The 23,803-nt window shown below is 34.7% G+C and overlaps 1 protein-coding gene across 3 annotated transcripts in view; it reads right to left on the bottom strand.

Annotated features, from left to right (window-relative positions):
• Positions 1–1,025: 1,025 nt before the first annotated feature.
• Positions 1,026–23,803, bottom strand: part of SLF1 (SMC5/6 complex localization factor 1) — a 33,474-nt gene continuing 10,696 nt past the window's right edge. For all 3 annotated transcript variants that reach the window (XM_088053994.1, XM_014259107.2, XM_088053995.1), the window contains 11 exons: positions 20,299–20,457; positions 19,582–19,748; positions 18,099–18,236; positions 17,226–17,391; positions 11,710–11,854; positions 9,511–9,656; positions 7,445–7,611; positions 6,840–6,943; positions 4,763–4,855; positions 4,197–4,379; positions 1,026–1,834 (listed from right to left, as the gene is read on the bottom strand). In XM_088053994.1, the coding sequence (XP_087910120.1) occupies positions 1,338–1,834; positions 4,197–4,379; positions 4,763–4,855; positions 6,840–6,943; positions 7,445–7,611; positions 9,511–9,656; positions 11,710–11,854; positions 17,226–17,391; positions 18,099–18,236; positions 19,582–19,748; positions 20,299–20,457 (1,965 nt within the window). In that variant the 3' untranslated portion in view covers positions 1,026–1,337. The remainder of the gene's footprint in view (positions 1,835–4,196; positions 4,380–4,762; positions 4,856–6,839; positions 6,944–7,444; positions 7,612–9,510; positions 9,657–11,709; positions 11,855–17,225; positions 17,392–18,098; positions 18,237–19,581; positions 19,749–20,298; positions 20,458–23,803) is intronic.

The raw sequence follows: 23,803 nt of genomic DNA, 5'->3' as shown, positions 1-23,803 counted from the left end.
TTTTTTAGTCATTTATTACTGAATCTATTAGGAAAAAAAATCAGGTATCCTCTATCCTTTAAAGCAGCTCTTACTTCACTTGGAAAGGAAGGAGATAAACTTCTGTTTGAGTGTCTCTCCTCCAGATCCTAATGTGGAGTTATTTAGATCTCTTCAAAGATGCAGGGCAAAGAATTATAGTGGTTTAACTCTTCTACAACCCCAGATCCATAAGCACAATTGGGAAATTCAGCTGCCTTGCCTTCAATACCTTTCAAAGAACAGCATGGGAATTTCTACTTTTCTTAATTAATTTAAAAGTCTGTCTGATAGAATGTGTAGCATAAAATCCTAAATCGTTAAAAGCATTAGTTCAGAGGATTTACCATGTGTAGTTTTTGCATGCACTCACTAAAAATAGAGAACCAAAGTTTCGTATTAAGTGGGGCATAAGTTTTAAGGATATCCATACTTAGTGTCAGAATATGATGTCCAGTATATACTTAAACTCTTGTCCTATCCTTTGTAAATTCCTCTGACAACCTAAGTAGATTTGTGCCACTGCTTCCACCTTCGTCTTCCTTTGAGGTAGTCCCAGGAGTGTTAGCACATCACTACATGCCAGAGTAATGGGTTTATCAAATCACTGCAAGCCAACATGAGTTGGAGCAGAGCCAAGGACAGCCTTAAGTTTTGCTGAGAAAATTCAGTTTTCCAAACTGACTCAAGCATCATTGACTTGGGAAGCAGCAAGTGCTACCCACTGTATTTTTGCAGGTCACCCAAGTGTCCAAGCCAGTTTCCTTCACTTGGTCACTGCACAAATAAACAAGACTACAAACAGCATAGTGCTGATGAGGAACAACATTTTCCACATGTCTTTGTGTGACCACTTCTATCAAACAAAAACATGGTAAATGTTATATATTGATTATGTAAATACATAGTGCCTTCTCTTTTGAATTTTGCAACTTGCAATTAATTTACATAATACAATTTAATTTTTATAAGACAAGGATAAATAAGATGAAAATGAATAGAAGGAATTTACTTTTCCATGTGTTTTTATTTCATGTTATATTTACAACATCTGCTTTATTAAGGGATATCAAAATACGTAGACACAAGTCGTTATCAAGAAATGAAACAACTGCTTGATTTAGGTTTAAGCTCACTACCTAAGAGAACCGAAGAGAAATATGGCATGAGGCATGTAAAAAAAATACTCCCAAGACAGAAAATACAAAGTTTAACTGAATGTAAATGATACAGCACTTTCCAATCACACCCATCCCAATCTGTCAGGCAAATAGAAGCTAGTAACACTCAAGATTCAGCCAATGTAGCTTATTTGGAATTTAAGCACTAGAAAGATTTAGGCACTGACATGCTTCTACCATAGTTTCCAGAACTGCTAATAAAGCCTTTGCCTGTTCACTAGGGAAGAATAACATGTTTTCAGATATTTCTTGATGAAATTGTGGTAGTTTTTCAAAAGTTTCTAGTTCTTTAAAATATGTATCCACCAGCCAATCTCCAGAAAATGCGTTTTTCATCTTAAAGCTATCACAAACCATTTCTGGAAGTACATCTGAACAAGCTAGCGCTCTCAGAGTAACAGTCAGGGGTGTAGACAAATTATAAACAGAACAAAAATTCATCAGCATCTTAGTAAATGAAATCAAACACAGTTCTTTCTTCTGATTGCAAAAATCTTGTTCTCTGGATTCATAGAAGTCTTCAATGCTCTCTCCTGGATAAACAAGATTGAAAAGTTCTTCCTTTACTGTGACTGACTCGACATAATCCAGGGGCAGTTTCTCATGGGAGTTCCTTTGCTCTAGAAGGACTGGCCCTTCAGGGAAAACAAACATTATTAACAACAGACATTATTAACAACATTTTGTGATGAACTGGCAGCTGAACAAGATTTTGAGTTGCTTGTTGGCAGAAGCCAGGTGTCTTAAGTTCTTTTTTTTTGATGACTAACATACTTGCAACACAAGATAGAACATGCAAGAGAGATCCTTTGTGACAATTTCTTTACAATATTGTCTTAACTTGCATAGAGTGTGCAAAAATGCAATTTTATTACTTTTTGTAAAATTCTGTTAAGTACTTGTAGACCAGGTTATTTGCTGACACTGACTTGAAATTAAAGACATGCTACTATGATGGTCTTTATTTTACTTTTCTGGGTGGTGTGGCCAATTTTGCCTTATGCTGTGCAGCAAGGTAAACTACTGGGGTAAGAATCAAAGTCTTCCCCAACAACTGAGTTTCAAAATTTGATCTTAACAGACTTCTAAAACACAAAGCATAATTACTCTAATAAATAAAGTTGAAGAACAAATAAAATAAATCTGAACAAATAAATGCTTTTGGTATTTCCTATTTATTAGTACAAGGGACCTGTTAATATTTAAACAGCTTACACATCTCTTGGGAAGCTTAAGAAAACAGCCTTCATTTTTTCTTACTGATGCAGCCTAAGATACTACAAGTGCATTTCAAATATGAGCACACCAGGAATCTTCTTACATAAATTTGTATTACTATGCTAAAGTAATGCTGCCATATTAACATGAATGCTTCTTCCGAAGTAGATTTTATTGACAAAAGGTAAATTCCCACATTACATATCCATAAAGGATATTTTAACTTTGCTCTGATTAAGGCTGTATTATTATTTCTGATTATTTAGTATCATTAACTTTTGCAAGCTAAAGGCTTTTAGAGACAGAAAGTAGGTATGTTTTTAGAGAGATGTGTTCTAAATTGTTGAGCTAAGTAAATTCACACTGAAGAGGTAACATGCTTTCCACCATGGGCTTGTCAGTTACTTGACAGGCCATAACTCAGAGTGTGACAAAGGCAGAGATAAAGATACATGCAGTCTTACTCTTCCCAGAAAACCTTGATGAATGCAAGAGCAAGTATAGTTCTTCCCCAGTGATAACAAGATCATCCACTACCTATTCTTCACAACAGCCTAGGAAAAATGCACATCTGTCAGTGCAATACCATTTCCAGTTGAGAAGCTGGGCCTACTATAATACTGGCTATTGCATCACTGCAATTGATAGAACTGAGCCCAGGTATTGGCTTGGCACATTAGATGTCAAGGTGACATGGTTCAGTAGAGATATAAAACACCTGGGAGCCACAGAACTGAGACTCTGTAAACAGAGGTAGAACTGCAGAAGGAATTTATTGATTATGATCTGGTGCTTGCACAACAGACACAGCCACAGCCTTTAGGGGGCAGGAGAAGACTGTAAATACAGAGGGTCATATGCCAAGAATGTATCAAAATTTTGTTCCTCTCCCTTAAGTAATAGGCTGTCTAAAGACACTCTTCTTCCTCATGACTAAACAAAGAATGATTTTTACTGAAAAAAAAATCTGGATTTTTACTGAAAAAACTGCATATAAAGCACAGTTTACACTAAATATTAAAATACTAATTTTAGTAAATTAATTGAAAGAAGGAAGAGTTGCTATCCAAAACCATTCTTTGTTGATATTTTCAGGGTTTTTTTAAACACACTAAATTAAATACACTGAATACATCAAGATAGAAATACTCTGTCTTTGAACAAAAAGTACTGTTTAAAACTTTGTGTGCTTGCCTAACGGGCAAAGTACTTTCTTTAGAAACTAAGGTGTCCCTCACACTATTATCCCTAAACAGCAGTTACCGTGACTACAATATCGATTACTTTCTTTAACCAATTACCAATATAATTGTGTTCTTCTGAGACACACTTCAGAGTCACATCAATTTTCACAAATGCTGAAAAATATATGCTGAAACACATGAATATATAGAAATTTAACTGATCTGTTTCTGTGTTGTGGTAAAAATAGATCAAAACAGTAGAAAATACTTAGCCTTGATAGGTGAATAGGTAATCTTTACTTTCATTAGTGAGAATACAGTTGCAATGCATATGGTGTAAAATGCAGGATAAAAACATTACCATATTGGAAAAACGTGTGGAAATCCTTGTTTAATTTCATGTTCAGCTGATCAAGATAAGTGTGAAAACAGTATTCTTTTTACTGTAAACAAACCATCTTGGCTTAAAAATGCTCTACAATATTTCATAATAATGTAGTATTTTAGGAAACTATTAAGAAAAACACTGAGAACTTCATATGGATTCAGAGCAGTGGATAATTCCCCTAAACCAGTTTAGCATAAATGCACTCACCCCCATGCTGAAGTAGCAGCTTGCCAATTTCTACATGTCCATTTGACAGTGCATCATGCAAAGGAGTCACCCCGTCCACTTGACTGAGCAGGTCTACCTCTGGACAACGCTGCAGAATTTCACGGACACACACTGTGCTACCATGGTTACAGGCTTCATGCAAAGGCGTCCAGCCAGCATAGTCTGAATTATAAATCAAGGGAAGTTTTAAAACAGCAGAAGTAGTACTGAAATGTTAATAATGTCATTCATTAGACAGGAAAACACTTTACTTTTTTAGTATTCATTACAGCTAGAATGGCAACTTGTGATTTGAAAAAAAGAAGTTCTATTGAAAAACATTTGGAATAAAACTAGTATTTTTAAAAATCAGTAGAAAATGTGATGTTAAAATACACTTCAGTTATAAATTCATCTTATCTTAATGTTTGCTGTAAAGTCCCCGTTTTGTTATGTAACAAAGAAAGAGTTTTAGATTGTATAAATACAAACTTGTTACCAAGCAGATTTATGCATACTTTATGCATCCTAATTTCTTAGTTCTGTAGAGAAAATGGATAACTTACCTTTAACATTAATGTCTATTCCCGGCAAAGAAAGAAGCTGAATCAATCTCTCCACTTTGTTATTTCTGCAAGCTTTATGCAGGGCTGTCTCTCCTACCATGAAAAATTAATAGATTACACCAGACTCGGCAAGATAGCAACTAAAGAAAATAATCAAAGGGCCTGGAACTAGGAGACCTGGTTATGTACCAGAAAACTCAATAATGAGTAAGATTTTCCTTTATCCTGTTTAAATATCTTTTAAGAAAAAAAACCCCACGGAGCTTCTGTTCCACCAGAGATCCAGCAATGAAATTGTACCGCAAATGGCTTAACACAGGAATTATCTCCCCCCTAGTTCAAGGTTTAAAGCTTCAATCACACTATAAAAGCACCAAGTGATCACAAACCACCAAAAAATACTGAGTTTTGAAGCAATAAAACTTTAGAGTGCAGTTGCCCTCCCTTAAATTTATTCATGAACCTACATTAAAATGTATAGTTCTTTTTACACAGCGTTTATAGCCTAATTCAAATGAATGTTTCTGGCTAAGCACGAGTGCCTCTACACACTCAAGTATAAATCAAAACTTCAAATCCGTTAGCAGATGGTTTGCTGTTTCTCAATAGACTGTCTGACTTGGCTACTGTAGAGAAGGAGGGGAGAAAGAGGGAAATAATAGTAGTAGTAGTAATAATAATAATAATAGTAACAACAACAAAAATAATAACAATAGTAACAATAGTAATAGCAATACATCAGTAGTAGTCCCTGGGGAAAAAAAATCCTAAACCTTAGTACCATGTACAGCTGAAATAAATGCGAAAAATTAAAGAGCAAACAACTGAGAGCTACTGCTCATATATGTAAAGACACCACTAGCTTCTGCGTAATAAGAACTTCAGACACATTCTAAATGCTGTTTTCTTTTCAATAATTGATTAGGTTTGAACAAGAGCCAGAGGAAAATCTGGATACCAGGTGAAAGATGATGAAACATCTCAGAAATTCAAGATATCTTAGACTAGATCTCTTTTGTAATAAGATTTACATGGAACATTTTGTTTTATTAATACCTTACTATGTAAATCTGTCAGCTCTGTACCCATTCTTTTAACAGAAGACACTAATAATTTTAGCAGGGGAGAATAGAAAAAAAAAGAAGCATTGGTTTGTTTGATTGCCCACCCTCCCCAGTCCTTCGGCTCACTTTTCTTTGTAGAAATCGGGCATAATAATTCACATCAATTTTACTTGCAAAAGCAATAAAAACAAAGGGAAACAATTTTTAAAATATATGGTCTGACTCTTGCTGAAGTTATTTTAAACCTTTAAAGGGTATGAGGTCTACTTTTGTCCTTCAGTGTTTGTGATACAATTCTGTTTTTAATTATTTGAACAATTCCAGCTTGCTTTTGCCAGATTTTTCTGAGCCTCCTCCTGGGTGTCATATTAATAGAGTTGCAGGTAAATTTCTGATGATGAAGATGAGAAAGTAGTTCAGCAAGTAATTCTGTAGTAAAGCAAGCCTCATGCAAAGTACAATTTATTAAACTTGTGTAATAAATAGGAACTGAATGAATTACTGCAGTGCTGTTTTATTCCTTAGGTACGTGAGTTCCAGTATAGTAAAAAGCCAAGTGCCTTTCATAGTCTGGGCTGAATGCCTGGAAGAAAACAGTCCATATGCTTAAAACAGCTATGTAACATAGCATACTCCTCAGTCTTTGTTCACAAAATGTCTAGGACTCAGAGAGATGAAAACTGAATTATACTTGCAAATCAGAAGACGTTGATCCTACCAAGCACAGGTTGAGGTGGATCAGCAAAGGCAGGCAAGACTGGAATGAGCTCACACAAACTCTACACTATTTAATGTATGGGAGGAGGAGGGTAGTGAAGAATGCAACTTTATTTTACAATATATACAAATTCCTCCATTTAAGTAGACATTGGAAAAGAGAAAAGTGGACCATAAGAAAATAATTCTTGGCATAAGCCATTATATTAGCCAAGCATTCATCAGGACAAGTTTTTAAACACAAAACTATAAATTCTAGCCACTTTAAATTTCTTGAAACAAATTAGATAGAATACCTTTAATATTTCTCTTATGCACCTCTTCAGCCAAAATACAATTGTCTTTGGTGTGTGCAGACTGAACTTCTGTTTTTGCTCTAAGCTTATTAAAAATTAGGTCACTGAAAAGAGAGCAAAGGGGACACATTTAAAAATCACTATTTCATATTTTAATTTAATGTATATGTACTTAATGATTTTAAATTCTGTACATACAGAATACTTAGATTTATCCATTTCAGCATCATTTCTAAAATGTCTTAATTACATGATTTTGATGCCATTTAATTATAACTATATTTAAAACAGAAATCAAATAGGAATGCCCACTTGAAAACTTTCTTTAAAGGTAATTCTATGAACAGTGAACTTCTGCATATACCAAATAAATTTAATACTTGACAAATATAACTCCATCAGTTTGCATATACACTGAAATTGATGATCAAAGAGAAAAGGGGAAACCCCAGCCCAGAGGTGTTACAGGCTTACAATGGAGCTTTCTGTCAGTTGAAGTAATTTGTAGACAACAAAACAGGTCACATAAAGTTCAAGAAATGTGTCAGGTCAGAAGCTGTCCCCCAAAGCAGAATAAAACTGGTGATGTTATAGGTATTACTTACGGTAGATCAGGCAGCACTTTGACTTGGCTCTGCTTATCGCCATTTAGCATCTGTAATGTCCTTTGAGACTCAGGGCATGGCTGTTGCCCTATTTTCTTTTTCTTTGCTTTGTGCATCTTTGTCTCACACATCCCTATCTCTCGCAAAGCAGGTGAATAGGAACAGACCTGTTGCGAAAGTAACATTTTATAAATGAAGACATTTTCTTCTGTTGCACTTGCTGTGAAGCAGTCATCCATGGCCCACAGCTTGCTGTATCTAAGTTTTTTAAAATGTGATCCCTGAATGATTGTACATCTAAATTGTTTCAATTTGTCTTTTGCATTCCTCTTTGATGTTTTTGTAATTCACTCTTTATGCTGGCCTCAGTGAGTGGCTTGTGTGTGAGACAGAAGATGGGAAATTCTCTCAGGTTTCTGGCAGCTGAGAAAATCTGGATCTCTTTAGCTGGACATTAGACTTGAGTACAGTTAATTGACTTTCATGTATTAAAACAAAGTATTTACAGACTTCCTGCTCTCAAAACAGGGAGCAATTTGGTTAAAGGCATACTCTCTCCACTCCTTCATCTCTTCTGAGATGAGGGGTTGGATTAAATCTTTGAGCATCACAAGGTAGTAAGCCCGTTATGTCTTAAGTTATGTCTTAAGTGCTCTCTCTTGAGGACAGCCTTGACTTGTTTCCAGTAAAACAGAGTTTCAAACCCACTTATACTGCTCATTTTAAAAAGTTTCTGCTGTTTGGAAAAAGCATAGGAAAAAAGGCCAGTGAGGGGGATTCATCAAATACACAACAATTATATTTGAAGAAAGGTATTAAGGAAGGCTTTGAGTATTTAGCAGTTCACTGTAGATCTTGCAAACAGGAGGTGAGGGACACCTTGCACCTTCCCTGGACATTTACCAACAGGGAGTTGTTGAACACCGAGAAAAGCCTAGCTGATAAGATGCTGTATGAGAAGAACTTGCAAAACTGGACAACAGCTAATTGTTACTGTATGGAATGAGAAAGGAGATTCAGTCATACTAAGAAAAACTACACGAAACACATAGACTTGTTTCAAGCACTATAAAAATGTATCGGTAGTTACAGAGAGTGATCAATAGTCATGGCCATACTAGAAGTAGCGATTCTGCTCTATATGTGGCAATAGACATCAAATATTAGCTATGCAGTTGGTTTATGTTAAGACTTCTGACAGTCTTTTGTTCAACCTCTGTTTAAATGTGCTGTATTAACAATGACCACATCAAATTCCTGTAAAGTTATCAACACTTACGTGTGGAAAATGTAATATATACAAAGGTATAAATTTGGTTGTTTTGCGATTTTACCTATAGAATACAGCTATGGATTCCATACTCCGTTTAGTCATTAAGATTACTGAAATGAGAATCTAAATTAGGGCATGACATTACTGTGTGATAGCCCTGATTTGCCTGCATCCTGCCAGCAGTCATGGCTTTGAGAACTTCTTTTGCAGCTTTTACCATATTTCTCCTTACCAGCTATCACAGACTGTGATTTGAAGGCAGGCAAAGATAAGTAGGGGAACGTTTCTACGAGGAGAAATTCACAGAAGTATATACAGTATACTTTTGAACCATATGATTGGTTCAAAATCATAAAATCTTCTATGTAACAAATGCCTGGACCTATCTCTTCAAAAACCCTGAAGGAAAAGGTAGCCAAGAAAAATCACACTATATTTGGCATTCTTTATTGGAGAATTTATTATTATTTAATAGCATTTATTATCCTGCAATCATTACAGCAGGGATTATTTTTAAAAGCTTTCACTGTTGTTGCATTTTTTTCACTTTCATGATAACTGCATGTAAAAAGATACCAGGTCTGACAGAATCTCTGGCAGGAAAAGTCTTACTATTGTTCTGGACCCAGATCTCAGGCAAAGAGAAATCTAAATGCAGTGGAACACTTGGAAAGACAACGCAGGCAACGAGCATGACCTTAGATCACAATGAAAATACGTATTTTAAGACTTTTACAAATCAAATTACTTGTAAAATACTGAAGTGTGATAAGATAAGAAAGGAGTTACTTACTATTTTCTGAAGAGAAAGAGGTTCTGTAGAAACAGCAATATTCCTCTGTAAACACATTTGTTTGAAAACTGCTTCTGCAACGAACAGTTGAAGCCAGTCGGATGGTATGGCATAAAGAAACATTTTTAATTGACACACAGAAAAATCTGGATAAAAGCAATTGGAAAAAATAAAGTAAGCCTAAAAATGAAAATACAGAAATCTACATACCTACTTATCTAGAAGATAGCTCTTTCAAGCTTTTTGCTCCTATTGCAGATTCAAAAGACAGAAGTAATTCCATGAGAATTACTAAAATTACTAGAATTCTTCTCATTTAAATAGATTTTAACCATCATCTGGTAAGATGACCAGATACTGAGAGAATGTTAAACACATTTTAGAAGACAAAGCATCACTTTTTGTGAAACTTTTAAAAATGCTCTTAATACAGTATTATAGAAGTTACACCTTTTTTTAAGAATTAAATTATTTATTTGTGAAATTCTGCAAGCGATCACCTGTTAAATCTCTAAGTGACACGAATTCAGGTAAGAGCTACAAAATGTGAACAAGAAATCTACAATTAATGCAGGGTGACCTGCAAGTTCTGTGTTAAAAGGCACCATAAGCAAATCACAACCCCATTTAGATACAACCAAATAGCTTATACTGTTCAAAAAAACCACCCCACAAAAGTGGTAGATGAACGTACATATCCATACATGTACCAATACGTATCAGGCATATGTATGACCTACCTCTGTTCTGGCAAAGAAGACTGCTTTGTTTCTTACAGTGGTAAGAATTTGTATTTTGATTCTAAGATGTCAAAATAACAACTAAAATAGTTGGAAAGCAACATCTGCAATGAGGAAGGAAATCTTTACTGTACTAAGGGAATCTTCTGTTCTATTAAGAAGTGCTCATAAATTAACTATCTGTAGATTCAATCAAAAAAGAAACCCAAGTTTGAGAATACAGATGTTTGCTACTGTAAGTATAACTGAATTTAGAAAAACTTGCAACAATTTTGCTTTAAGTGCTGCAGATGTACCAAGTGGCACAGGTCAAAAATCTGTATATACAGACTGAATCCTGTTTGTGTTTTCTGTTTTTATATACAGGAAAGTAAGAAAGCCTTACAGAAATATATAGCCAAGATTGTCTCTATTATATGGCATCTACAAAATCCAGTGGAGAGGTACCTACTAAAAGCTCCATTGATTTAAACACCATAAAGTTCAAACTGATTTGGCCTTCTAAGTCAGCCTAAAAAAGTCCTCATCATTTGCTCTGTGTAAGACTGGAATGGAACAAATTGTCCAGAGATTTAAGATTTTAGTTTAATTTAATTTAGTTTAATTTCTTTTCATGGTGGTTCTTCTTGAGTGCTCAGTAGAAGGCAGATACACTTCAAATGAAGCTTACATATACGTGTTACCAGAGAAAACTATGATTGGAAAAGGAGTTAGGGGAACCTTTGGTGGGAATTAATTTTGAAAATTAAATTAAAATAGTTCAATACTTTCCTTGAGGTAAGTTTGTCTTTCAAGCTCCTTGACTCCTTGTTGCTAAAAGTACAGATACCTCAACTGACATTTCATTTTATTCATTTATTTATTTATTTGAATTGTGACGTTTCTGTTTACTTAGTATATTTAATGAGGGGGAACTACAGTAATTCATGGGAGTCAATGGAATTTTCTCCCATTCCTTCCATTAAGTACTAGGATTTGGGAGGAGACATTGAAATGTTTCACTTGAAGTTGTAGGAGTCACACGGTTCAGTGTAGGTTTTAGATTTATGGTTGAAGTGTCTTTAGCAATCTATTGATTTTCTGGAGTGTTAAATTCGCCCGAGTTGAGTAAGGTGTCTCTGCCTGTCTGAATTTAAGGCTTATTATGATACGCTTAAAGGTTCTCCTAAGCTGACAAGAGAGCTCTGAAATTATTTTTTTTTCTGTCTCAGACTGTGTGGTCTTGCTTTCACATCAACATTTAGACATTTAGAGGGATTTTAATAAGAAAACCTGTTCTATTTGATATTTGCTTCACACTGACAGACACATACAAAACAAAATGGTTTCCTGCATATGTACACACCATGCAGAGTACAGCTGCACTGGGTAAAAAACAACTTGAAACTAAACCAAGGATTTTAATTAGGACTTGGTGTATCTGATTAGAAGACTTTTGAGAGGACTTGAAAACACTCACCATCACAAGAAATGGCAAGGTAATGCGCCAAATCAGGTATTTGATGAAACACATTTCTGTCCATAAGCAAACCTGATATGATCCAGTAGTCCAGTACAGTTCCAAGAATTGCATTTAGTAGACCAGCAACTTCATTTCTGAAAGCCTAAATGGAAAAAAAATGAGTGTATCTATTGATCTGTATTATATAAAAAATTCACACTGATAATGTACCAGAACTTCTTTAGATAAAAGTCCACTCTGCTGCCATCTCACTCCTTCATTGGCCTTTCTTCTGCTCAAAAGCTAACTGTTGCAGCCAGATAACAAAATTAGTATCACTGATGCCATATCAAGATTTGGTAGTGGAGAAAAACAAGTTCTATGAAAACATCAGCTAAAACTATATGCAAAACAGTATCAAAGCTTACAAATACAATTGTTACGTGATTTCTTTTTTAATTAGATTTTGTTTAACCATAAGATTGCAAATACTGCACTTATTCCAGTTAACCTTGTGTTTAATTTGACAATTACGGGGATCTTTTTCTCCCTGCTCTATTACCATTCCCCTTTTCTAAAGATTTCATCATGAAATTAAAGCTGTTTTTGTGAGTATGTATGTGCCAGAATGTAAAAGGATGCAGTTTCCTGCACAGAGAAACTTCAGCAATCACTTTGGAAAAGGAAACTTTCTTCAGCTACCAAAAATTCCAAAGAGATGAGCAGCTGCCAATTTAGGAAAAAACCCCCTACTTTTGAATATTAGCCTTACCATTTTCTACCTTGAACAGGCACAGACACACACACACACAAAACAAAACAAAACCCCCCAGAATCAAAACAAAAAACCAAACTCCATACAAACAAAAAGCCAAACCGACAAAAAGCCAACCAAAACTTTATGGGTCCCTTCTAACTCAGCTTTTTCAGTGATCCTGTGGAAATCTCATGAAAAGGAAAGCTGAAGTGTGTTTTCTTCAGGAGGCATCAAGACAATATACAGGAATTTAGCATGCTATCCAGACACCACCATGAGATAGAAGAATGCATTTATTCACCAATGTGAGCACTTAATCAATAGAGGTAAAGCCATGTTTCTAGCGTATGAGTTACTCTGTGCAAGGTCACATCTATCTACATACCTTTCTGAGCCATGTAGAAATACTTAATAAAATTCCTCTGTAGTAAGTTATTCCTCTTACCACATATACCGCCAGATGTTTTGAATGCACAGCACAGCTCGGAAGAACACAGGCACCATAGTAGGAACACATGAAATTCATCTGATCTAGGGGTCTACCACAGAATTACTACTGTTACACTAGAGCACCAATTGATACATGGCATCTTGTGAAAGATAATGAGTACTTGAAACCAGACAATTTTGGGTAAGAAATAACCATACTGTGTACACACCACAGTCAATGTTTTGTCTGATACTCCTTTGAGAACAAAATACATTCAAAGTTGGTTTAAAATAATTTGCTACAATTCCTTAGGAGCTGAAAAGTACCAAAATCAGCTTGACCATCAGTAAATGAAACAGACGTACTTAATGAACAACAGAGACTGTGACACAGATGATAATAAAAACATAGTAATTCAACCACAAAACAATACAAACACAGTAATGAAAACACATGTGGTATTAAAAAGGCAGAAAACCCCAAGCATTTCCATTAAACTTGTAATTTGCTACTGTGTATGACAGTGCCAAGACCTCTTTTTTCCCACTCCACCCCTACAAGAAGCTGGGAGTGGCCTCAGCCAAGACACATGACCCAACATGATCAAAACATTGTGCTCAGCAGTAAAAACAGTGTAAAGGAGGAGGGGAAGATGATCGAAGTCACGGTGTTTGCCTTGCCTAGTAACTGCCATGTTTTATAAAACCCTGCTTTCCAGGAAGTGACTGAACATCTGCTGATGGGAAGCACTGAATGGAATCCTTATTTTGCGTTGCTTGTGAGTATGTATTTGTTCTGCTTATTAAACTGTCTTTATATAATGTCATAAATTTTTTAATTTCTGTCCTTCTGATTCTCTCCCTCAACCCACTGCAGGGTGGGGACTACCTGCCAGCTGTGATCAACCCACTACACCATGTACAGCTAATTAAGTAAGATGCAGTGAAACCTCTTTTCAAAATCCGCTTCCTTGTTCTTATTGTTGAAAATCAAAGCTATGTCACTAAGAAAAGCATAGAAGTGGGAAGAAGCTATTGACTGTGTTAGCATACAAAGGTCACATCACTTCAACTGGTATCTGTTAGCTTAGCAAATGCAATTCCTACATTGCTGTTCCATTCAATGCTTTGTCAAGTCAAACACAGTGCTGTGGTGGCAGGAGTTTCACAGTGTGTTTTTACACATGAAAGGTCTTATAGAAAAATTAATTTTAACTTTTTAAACTTTGAATTACTGAGTTATTTTATAACTCTAAATAAGAGTTCTTTCTTCATATGCTGTAAATGTGGTACTCCGCAAATGCCTAAAACATACTTGCAAAAAAGCTACTGCAAGTGACAGACCAGAAAGACATTTGGTTCTACACCACACAAATTCATACTGTGCAACTAAAAACCTGAATCAATGCCTTTGTCACCTTTTTGTCAGGCTATGTAAGACAGTTTTTTTTTAAATCCCCACCGGTATTTTTAGGGATGAAGAGCATTTCTGATACCATCTGTGACATTGTGAAAAACCATGCAATAGTTCAATGCAACTAGAAGAATTATAAGCAACATACACATTCCCTGGTAAATTCTAAAACTGAATTAAGAAATTAGATTCAATGAACTTTGACCAGAAGTTCTCTCATGAAACCTGTTTAAATAATATAACAAATAATAAATGTTAATTTATTTTAGAATTATATTAAAAATTGATTTGAAGAGAGTAAATAATAGAAAATTGCTTATGTTTTTTGGTACTGCATTTTTAACTACAAGAGTAGTGTATCAATATTATTCCACCAAGTTGTCCCAACAGATTAACCCAGTGATCAGTGAGGACATCCAATTTCCTGTCACTATTTTTATTCTGCTACTTCTAAAATACATCCAGAAAACAAATGTACTCAACTTCATGCTTTGTTTTTCTCTTTTTTTTGGACTGCTCTTTTTACATGGCATGCTTACACACATAATTAAAACCATAATTTTACAACAACTCAGTACTAGAAGAGAGGAAACATACACAGATATTTTCCCTGCACTCCAGCACTTACTTGTTGCAATCTTTTTGAATCAAAGAGAATCTGATTCTAAAAAGCTAAAAAAAATAATAACTGCCCATTTTTAACAGTTAGTAAATACAGTATTAGATAATCTCAAAGAACAAATTTATTTAAAATTATTCCTCTGTTTCCACTTGTAGATATTTTTGCTGAAGAACTGTAGAGAACTTTGGTAAAGCACAACTGGCATGTTTGTTTCTTCCCACAAGCTAAAACACTTAGGTGCACTGAGAAATATGGACACCCAATGTGTCACAAACCACATGCAGACAGTAACAATACCCAAAATTGTTCTTTTCATTTAGGTTTCTGAATGGCCCTACATGCTTCTTGTCAAGGTGTTTGTTACCTCTTAAGCAAACAGCTTTAAAAAAAAACAAACCAAAAACCAAGTAATGACTCACTCCCCACAAACTGAAGACAGGAAGGACAATTTTTGCACCCTGTATGCTACCTCTAATGACATGGGAACACTGTGTATTTATTTATGTACCTCTGAAATGATAAAAAAAGGAAGGAGAAAACACACTTCTGTCTGCAGAGCTAGGGAGGTTTCGCTCTTTTGATTTTCTGAATGACATTTTAAACTGTGTAATGGAATTTTAAAATTAGTCTCTGAAAATACAGAAAAATACCAAGTTTTAGTGTAACATGACTGAGAGTGAATGAAGGGATTAATGAGTTGGATTGTAAAAATATGGTATTTTGGTTTAGAGATCATTTTTTCCAAAAATGCAATGGGAAAGAAAGTGCAACAGATAAATAAATATGAGGAACAAAGCTGTTAGAAAAGAACGTAATACATTACAGATATTATAAGGCAACAAGCTGCTTTTTAAGGCTAGAATTCATCTCTGCAGGACAGTTTACACTACAGTGCATAAGATCAACGTGAGAAAGCAACAGACATCCAGGATTTGTGCTAAAATGACAATTCTGATATATATGTGTATATAAAAAAAAAGTATAATCTAAACAAAAGGCAGATCTCTCTGGTTTACATTGTGTGGGGAGATTTAGCTTCCTTTTCATATATTTAGTACAGTCTGACAAAACTGATTATTCTGCCAATGCAAAGAAAGGTTTACGAGACAGGCATGGCTTACAGTGCTGGAACCTGTCAAAGGAAGGCATAGCAGAAAAAACTAAATGGTACCCTACACTTAAACTGCAGATTCAACACCAGGAAAAATATGAAAGCAGTGTGATTTTCCAAAGAAACAGAATGGCTACTGACACCAACTGCATGTAAGCCTGCTTGCTGCTCACTACCTTTGAAAAGATAGGTTGCTTAAATATAAATATGGGTATAGAAGCCTAATTTTAGGCATTTTTTAAATATCTTGACCGAGGATAAAAAGCAGCACCGTTTCACAATGTCTTGCTTTGATAGCCCTCAAAAAAGGTAGGAGGTCTGGCTAGGTACGATGAGTGAAGCTCTCATTATGTTTAATCTTTTTGCTTTCATAGCATAGTGAATAACTACTAGATATTATATTGAAAGTGCTTTTTTCTCCCTGAAATACTTGATTTTCTATTGTTCTGTTACTGTATGAAAAAAGTGAATGGAGTACCTATTTATTCTGTGCTCTCACAATAATTTAAAAGAGAATGCAGAGACAGCAGTTAGGTTTTATTTTATGTGAGAATCTAGAAGTCAAAGATGTTTTACAAGGCCTCTTGCTTCTGAAAAGAAATAGGTGGTATAGAGGACACTTAGTATCTTTCAGGTCAATGTCCTGCTGGCCAGCAGGTCACAGAATAGCAATTAAGTTGCCTTCAATTCCATTTTTATGCTAAATCCTAGGAAATACACCGAATGAAACGAAAAGATTTAGGAAGAAAACCGGGGCATTTTATTACAGTGAAACAATGCATACCTATAGCAAACAACAAAAAAAGTATTAGTTTTGTTAGGTTTCTCTTTCAAACATTTCCTGAATCCTGTCAGTGTAAAATAAGATAATCACTTCTTTTGCTCATATTGTTTGAGAGAATGTGTTAAGCTGGTGTCTCTAACAACTACAGTAATACCTGCTGGTAAGGGCATGTGAACATCTGAATGTAGCCAACAAGCTACTCATGACTCGTTTCTTCTCTATATATCTATGTAAGAATCTTATGGATCAATTCATTTCCTTTAGTAGAGCAAAAACCAGCACGCTTCACAACAAAAGGCAGCTATAACAAGCAGCTGTGATACTTACATATAATTCCTCACAAAAGAATGAACAAAGGGATGACTTTAAAAAAATGTGTCAGTCTTCATTATTTTAAAGTATAAAATTCACACTCACATCATTTTTTCCATTCAATTCTCTATGGGAAAGTATGACCCAATCTGCTAGAATATTTATGTGTTTGGTAAAAAGCACTGTGGTTCCACTTTCAAGCAAGAATGTCTTCAGAAGAACTGTCTCTGGCAAGACTTGTTGATGCTGTGAATTCGTTCCTTCAACCAAACTGTAAAAAAAAAAAAAAAAAAAGAAAAAAAAAAGAAAAAAAGAAAAAAAAAGAGAAAAAAACTAAAGCTTTATGCCACTTTGATTGTTATAGTTACCAGACAGAAACCTTGTCTTCATTCAAAGTGCACACAGATTTGGTGATTTTCAACTATGGTAAGATCAGGCACAATTTCTGATGAAGATTAAGTACAATGATGATGACTTTTATTGTTAGAACTGGGGAATGCTAATACTGTGCCACTATTTACATAAAGTAAAGGCCACCATTACTATATAAAGGCAAAGCAAAACCTAGACTTCTTTTATACCTCATAAACCAAGGAAAGGTAATTGTCTCCCTAAGGTAATAGGGAGATAACAGTTATTTGAACTGAAAAAAATCAAACATATAAATCAGTACATTCAAAATGCTGCTGCTTGTCTACCTTAAAGAATGAACAGCAAAGTACTGTAAATCTGAAAATACCACTTAATGAGCAAAATTAAATGCTTACTGAAAAAACACACTGGGAAAAGCAAAAGCTCTTAGAACATGATTAGGAAAAAAACCTATGAATTTACAATAGACAAATAAAGAATTGAAAGATATAAATGGAACTGCTAAACTGCTCTGTAGAGCAGTATCTTATCAGGGAGATACACAAATCAGGATACAAGCTGCTGTAAATAAAAAAATAAATGCATGTATTATTCTATAAACCCTACCTTTTTGTCAGAAACTCTACTTCACCTTTTACTAAATCAAAGAAGAACTTCAATAATGTTTTATGAACTATCCTCAGTTCATCTTCTGTCCCTGAAACTGTGACTGTATGACAAGCTGTTTCGCAATAAAGGCAAGACCTGAAAAATAAAAAATGAAAAATTCCATTTGTATGACAGAAATAACCGATTATCTATTGGCACAAAAGTCAGCTTTGAATCTGGTCTGCTTTGACAAGGAAATAGCTTACTTCCCCCAGCAACAGTCAACATTTTAAAGCCTAATTTTCTGGTTTTAAAGCTTTTTTCAAAAGAAAACAAACAAACAAACAAAACCCACAAACCCCCCTCCAAAAAAAAAAAAAAATCAAACCACAACATGTTTGTGACTGAGCTTTTTTGTTCCAGATGAAGGTTTTGTATTATAGTGTAAACTAAATAATTTAAGTAGATTTCATTTTTCTGTCTCTATTTGATATATCGTGCAATTATTATATTAAACAGAACTTCTTTAAAATCTTCTAAATACAAGATAATCTTGTAGCATTTTATAGACATGGTAACATCCGACAAACTTCGGTTCAGATAATACAACTTGATGGGACTACTCGGTGGGATTACAGATAGTCAAACATGATGGAGATCATTCTCAAGTAACATGCAAACACACTTTTTTTGAGAATTTTGAGTACTACAACCAGGTATACAACTTCTGGGTATTCATATTCTCCAGAAAGTACTAAAAACCAAAACACTTCATCAAAAAGACAAATTCTCTTTCCTGTTCTTCAAGTCGTGCTTACAATCATACACATTCACGTATCTGTAATCACAGTTCTATCAAAGTATTTAAATTTTACTTAAGGTTTTATCACAGCAATAAGAAGTATAGTTTCTTTTCCAAATGAAGAATTAATTTCTGTTGATACAAATTACAAAAAATGAGTTTGCAAGATAAAGCAGAGACTAACCAAACAGCTCTTGAACACTGTCTTGTCTTTGTAGATGTAGGTAAGATATAATCGGACTTCCTCAAAAAGATGATAAAGGTTTATGATTAAAATCGAAATACAACATGAAACATCATGTTTGGTAAGATAAGCCTTGAATGTGCTTTGTAACTGCAGATACATGCACGCAGGCATGTGTGTGCTTATTTGTATGTATACACACAAAACCAGCAAGAGTACATAGATTACTATACTCTGCAAAGAGCATAAGAAATAAAATAATTCTTAAAAAATAAATAAGACTAAGAAAATAAACTTATTTTTCTTTCAAAAAAATTCCATCTGCCTGTGAGCTAACACTTTTTGAAACATAAAGCACAATGTCCAAATCTGTTACAACTCTAGACTTTCACATACTGGTAACATGTTCTGTTGAAAATAGGACTTTGATGCAATAGAATGCCAACTCTGCTCTGCTGTCCTTGAGTTTAGAGTAAGATAATTATTGTATAGAGTACCTCAATAATCTTTCTTACCTTACAAGCATCTCTATTAAGGACCATGTGCCTTTCTTACAAATAGGACACTGAAGAAGATCCAAATAATACTTTAACATAGATGGGGACTTCCAGGGAGGATTACAGTGAAGAACAAGGTAAAAAACGTGACAAAGTTTGTCAAAAAATACTGCATCAGTATTTCCCTGTAGTAAAATGAGAAAATAATATTGACTTCAGACCAGTCAAATATCTATAATATCTCCAGTCACTAAGAGTTTATTTATTTCCTTTAATCTTTACAATCCCAAGTGAACAAAATTAATCACTGAAGTAACATGCAATTTAATGCACAACTCCAAGGAGAAAAATACATAGTTAAAAAAAAAAGGGAAGAGAAAAAGCAGAACTTGCTCTAGTGTGATATTCCAGTTTAATACACCACTGTTTAGAGCAAATCCTCTCAATCGATCTCTCTATCCATGGCATACAAGCATAGTGCTGTTTCTAAAAGTAACAAAAAATATTTGTGGCCAAGTCTTCCACAATATTTAGAGCATTAATTTGGCTTGCAAATAAATACTAATTTGAAAAAACCCTTTTTAGAATTCTTTCTTCTTTTTACAAGCACACTGATGAGCACAAAAAGGGTGAATGCATCACTAAAAACTACTAAATACAATATCAGAAGCAAAGATCATAATACTTCCATTTATTGCTTTTATTTTTAATAATACTTTATTCTCCATCTCTCACCAATAGGACATGTTCTAGAAGAGGGTGAAGAAGTTGCACAGGAGGTGCTCTGCATATTTGGCCTGCAGCAAGTTCTGTGACTACATCATGAAGTAAGTCCTCTTCCACTAATCCTTGAAGTATAGACCAGGTGCCCCTGGACCAGTCAGTACTTTTAACCTAGAAATGAGATATCATTGTAAAAAAATATATATAACAGCTTAAATTAAACTAACCAACTTAGCTGACATAGGAAATCTCTAAGCAGAATGTTGGTATTACATATCCTGGTTCCTTGCCAGGATAGAATTAATTTTTGCAGTAGCCATAGGGGATGTGACTAAGACATGGAGGTTATTCTATTCCACCTTATATCCCTGCTAGGAAGGGGAAAAGAGACTCTCATTTCCAAGCAGAAGGGGTCATTCCAGTCAAGAAGATCTTACTGGCACCGGACTTCTGTCATACTCTTTTCTACTCATGACAGCAAAACTCTTAACTTTACGGCTTCAGAGAACCCAAAGAGATGCAATAGCTTCCATGAGATGCTGTATCTGCTCTGCAACTTTGCTGTTACTGTCTGTACTTTCAGCTTTCTAAAGACGACAAATTAATGATGCTAATGAGCTACTGAAGGTCTCAACTACATTGCTATTTACATCTTTCCTCTAGTTCAGGTTCAAGCCAAAGCTTGAATGCACAAGCCAGTTGTAACGGTATTGCTAATTGAAGCTTGGCTTTCTTCTGCCATGTAATCCTCTTTTGAAGTACACCTTTTTTGTCTGACCACAGAGCCTGAGGTTCTGATAAATTCAAATTTATCCTCATTCTGGGATAAGGAAGCATAGCTGAGAGAAGCATGGTCAGACTGATTGGACTGCTGGGAATTACACAGTTACGTAAGTTTATTGTTGCTGTTGTCTCTGATAACTTTTGACTTTTAGATCTCTGCCAAAATTCCTGCATCTTAGTGTGCATTAGATAGAATTGTTAAGGTTGGGAAAGAATTCTAATATCATTTTAGTCCAATCTTTAACAGCACTCCCAAGCTCACCACTAAACCATGTCTGTAAGTGCCACTTGTACACATCTTCTAAATTCCTCCAGGGATGATGACTCCATTACTGCCCTGGGAAGTATTTTCCAGATACGGACAACCCTTTGCAGAGAGAAATTTTCCTATTATCCAATATAAATATGTTACCAATTGTTTTACGAATAGTTTGAATTTTAAATTAACACAGACTTTGAGTCCAGTTGTGGATTTGAAATCTAAATATACTGCTATTAGATAGCTTCCAAAAGTGTTCCAGTAATAAGCTAAAAAACATTAGGAGCTCTGTTCAAACATGAAAAAAATTCAGAAAGAAATTATTATAATCATGGTTAAATCACAGCTAGAGTCTTAAATCACACTCTAGAGCTAGAGTGAATTAACTCCACCTTAGCATTAGATTGTTAGTTTCTCTGCAAATGTCTTGTATCTCAGATTCCTAATGTAAGTCATTGTTTCATTAACAATAAATAAAGCTGCTCATGTAGATAATTTTCTTTTAATCAAGTCTTTGTGCATCTGGTGTTTGCAGCTCACATTTATTTCAATCTTCTCATTCATACATGCACTATTAAAATCTCCACTAAAATTTCCTTTGGAAATAATGGCTGCATTCATACTTTTGTAATGTTAATTACATGCAAACAGCACATCTAAAGAGCAATCATAAAGTGTTTAATGACAGTCACAGAAGAACTTCTCTGCTGCCTGGATTTAAGATCTAAGACTGTATATTGGGCATATACAAGCATGTTACCACTGACCTTCACCCAGTGATCACGCCAGCATCCAGCTTTATATATTGGAACTGAAACATTTATTTTTTGAAAATTCTGTACTAGAAGAAACAGTAACCTTGATGCATTATTTTGAAAATACCCTAAAGCAAAGCTGTTTTGGGAAGACGGTACCTCTTGCATAGCATTCAAGTCAGAGAGAAACTAGAGACTGGTTCAGCACATTTCTAAGATGTAAAGAAGGATGATACAAAACTGAGGCAATAAACTTTTGTCAGTATCAGGAGACACCTATTATTGAAGATATTTAATAAGTTATCGAAGCTTCACTGGCTTGAGGAATCAGCTATTTTTTGTGAAGCACTGCTGGTACAATCATTAGGACTTTGAGCAGCAACAAATGGAATAGGAAGGTCCACACAATACATCTTTCACATTTTACATTTAGTGGAAGAAAAGCTGATAAAAGAGAAATAAATATTTTTGGTATGATGATGGAACAGAACAAACAGCTGAGCTAAGCCTTCCTAGCAGATGCAAACTGAGATGACAAAATACAGTAGGCAGATCGAACATGTAGTTTCGTTTGTAGGTTTGATTTTACTTCATCAGTATTACTGGAAATGTTTACTGGAGCTGCTTATAAAAGCCATAGATATACTGACTATAGAAGTCACATATCATATAAACGCTAGCAATGAATGTTCCTTAAAGTAAAAGTGACAGAACAGTAAGAGAAGTATTCCAATTAGGCTTAAAATTTCCAAGCAAAAAAATGATATCATTCTTAAGAGTGAAGGAAAAGAATTTCAGCTCACATGTGGTGAGAAAGATAAATTTTATCCCATTAATTCAATAAACTACACAGTAACATAAACCTCTTCAGGAGCAGAAACATACATAGCACTTTGCAGATCAGATGGTGTTGGACCATGACAAAAGTATTTTATTGCTTATGTTTTAAAAATATTTTTCTTCTTCTTCACTTATTGTCCATAGAAAGAAATTAGAAAAAAAAAAAATTTTTTTCAAGTAACTATTTATGTAGTATGGCTCATGAAGGTAGCAGATCTTCAGTTACCAATACAGGAGGATAACACACACTTTTAAGTGTTTCGTTAAGTAAAACGAGTTACCATGTGAAATAGTACTAGTAGCTCATGGCCACTGTATAAAATGTTTTTGAGTACTAAATGCCTTTTGAGTACTAAAGAGGCAATGTTTCAACACTGTTCATAGACTTAGTCTTAATACTATAGATAGACAAGGCAAAAATTTAAAAGTATTAATTTGCCTGTACCTGTTCTTTGGCATTTATTTGGCTAATGGAAATAAAAAAAGAGAAATTAAATACTACAAAAAAAGGAATTAAGTCAAACTGATTATGAAAACAGGACTGAAAAACATAAAGCATTCTACATGCAATCTGTGCTTCAGCTGACTCTGGAAACCCACATGATGAAGTATCAGGCATGTGCTGAAAGAACAAGTACTATTTCTTTTTATAGTCAGCTTACCTGTAGCTAAAATCTGTCTCTATTAGAAAAAGGTGAGCAGTCCTAAAAATTGTGTATGCTCTCTCTTAATTGCTACTGCATATATACAGTGCTTGAGTAATTTAAGATGCTTTAAATCATATTAGGACATCTTTGGGTTTTTTTTTTCCTAATGTTAATAGGTAAGGTTCTCCTAACTAGCAGGATTAAGCAGTTTCTTTGTAGTAACAGGGACAGAA

This window comes from Pseudopodoces humilis, chromosome 4, assembly GCF_049639895.1.
Source record: "Pseudopodoces humilis isolate 2021_Gansu_Grassland_sample_001 chromosome 4, ASM4963989v1, whole genome shotgun sequence".
NCBI lineage: Eukaryota > Metazoa > Chordata > Aves > Passeriformes > Paridae > Pseudopodoces > Pseudopodoces humilis.
Note: the sequence above shows the minus strand (reverse complement) of the source record. Positions and strands in the feature narration are given on the sequence as shown.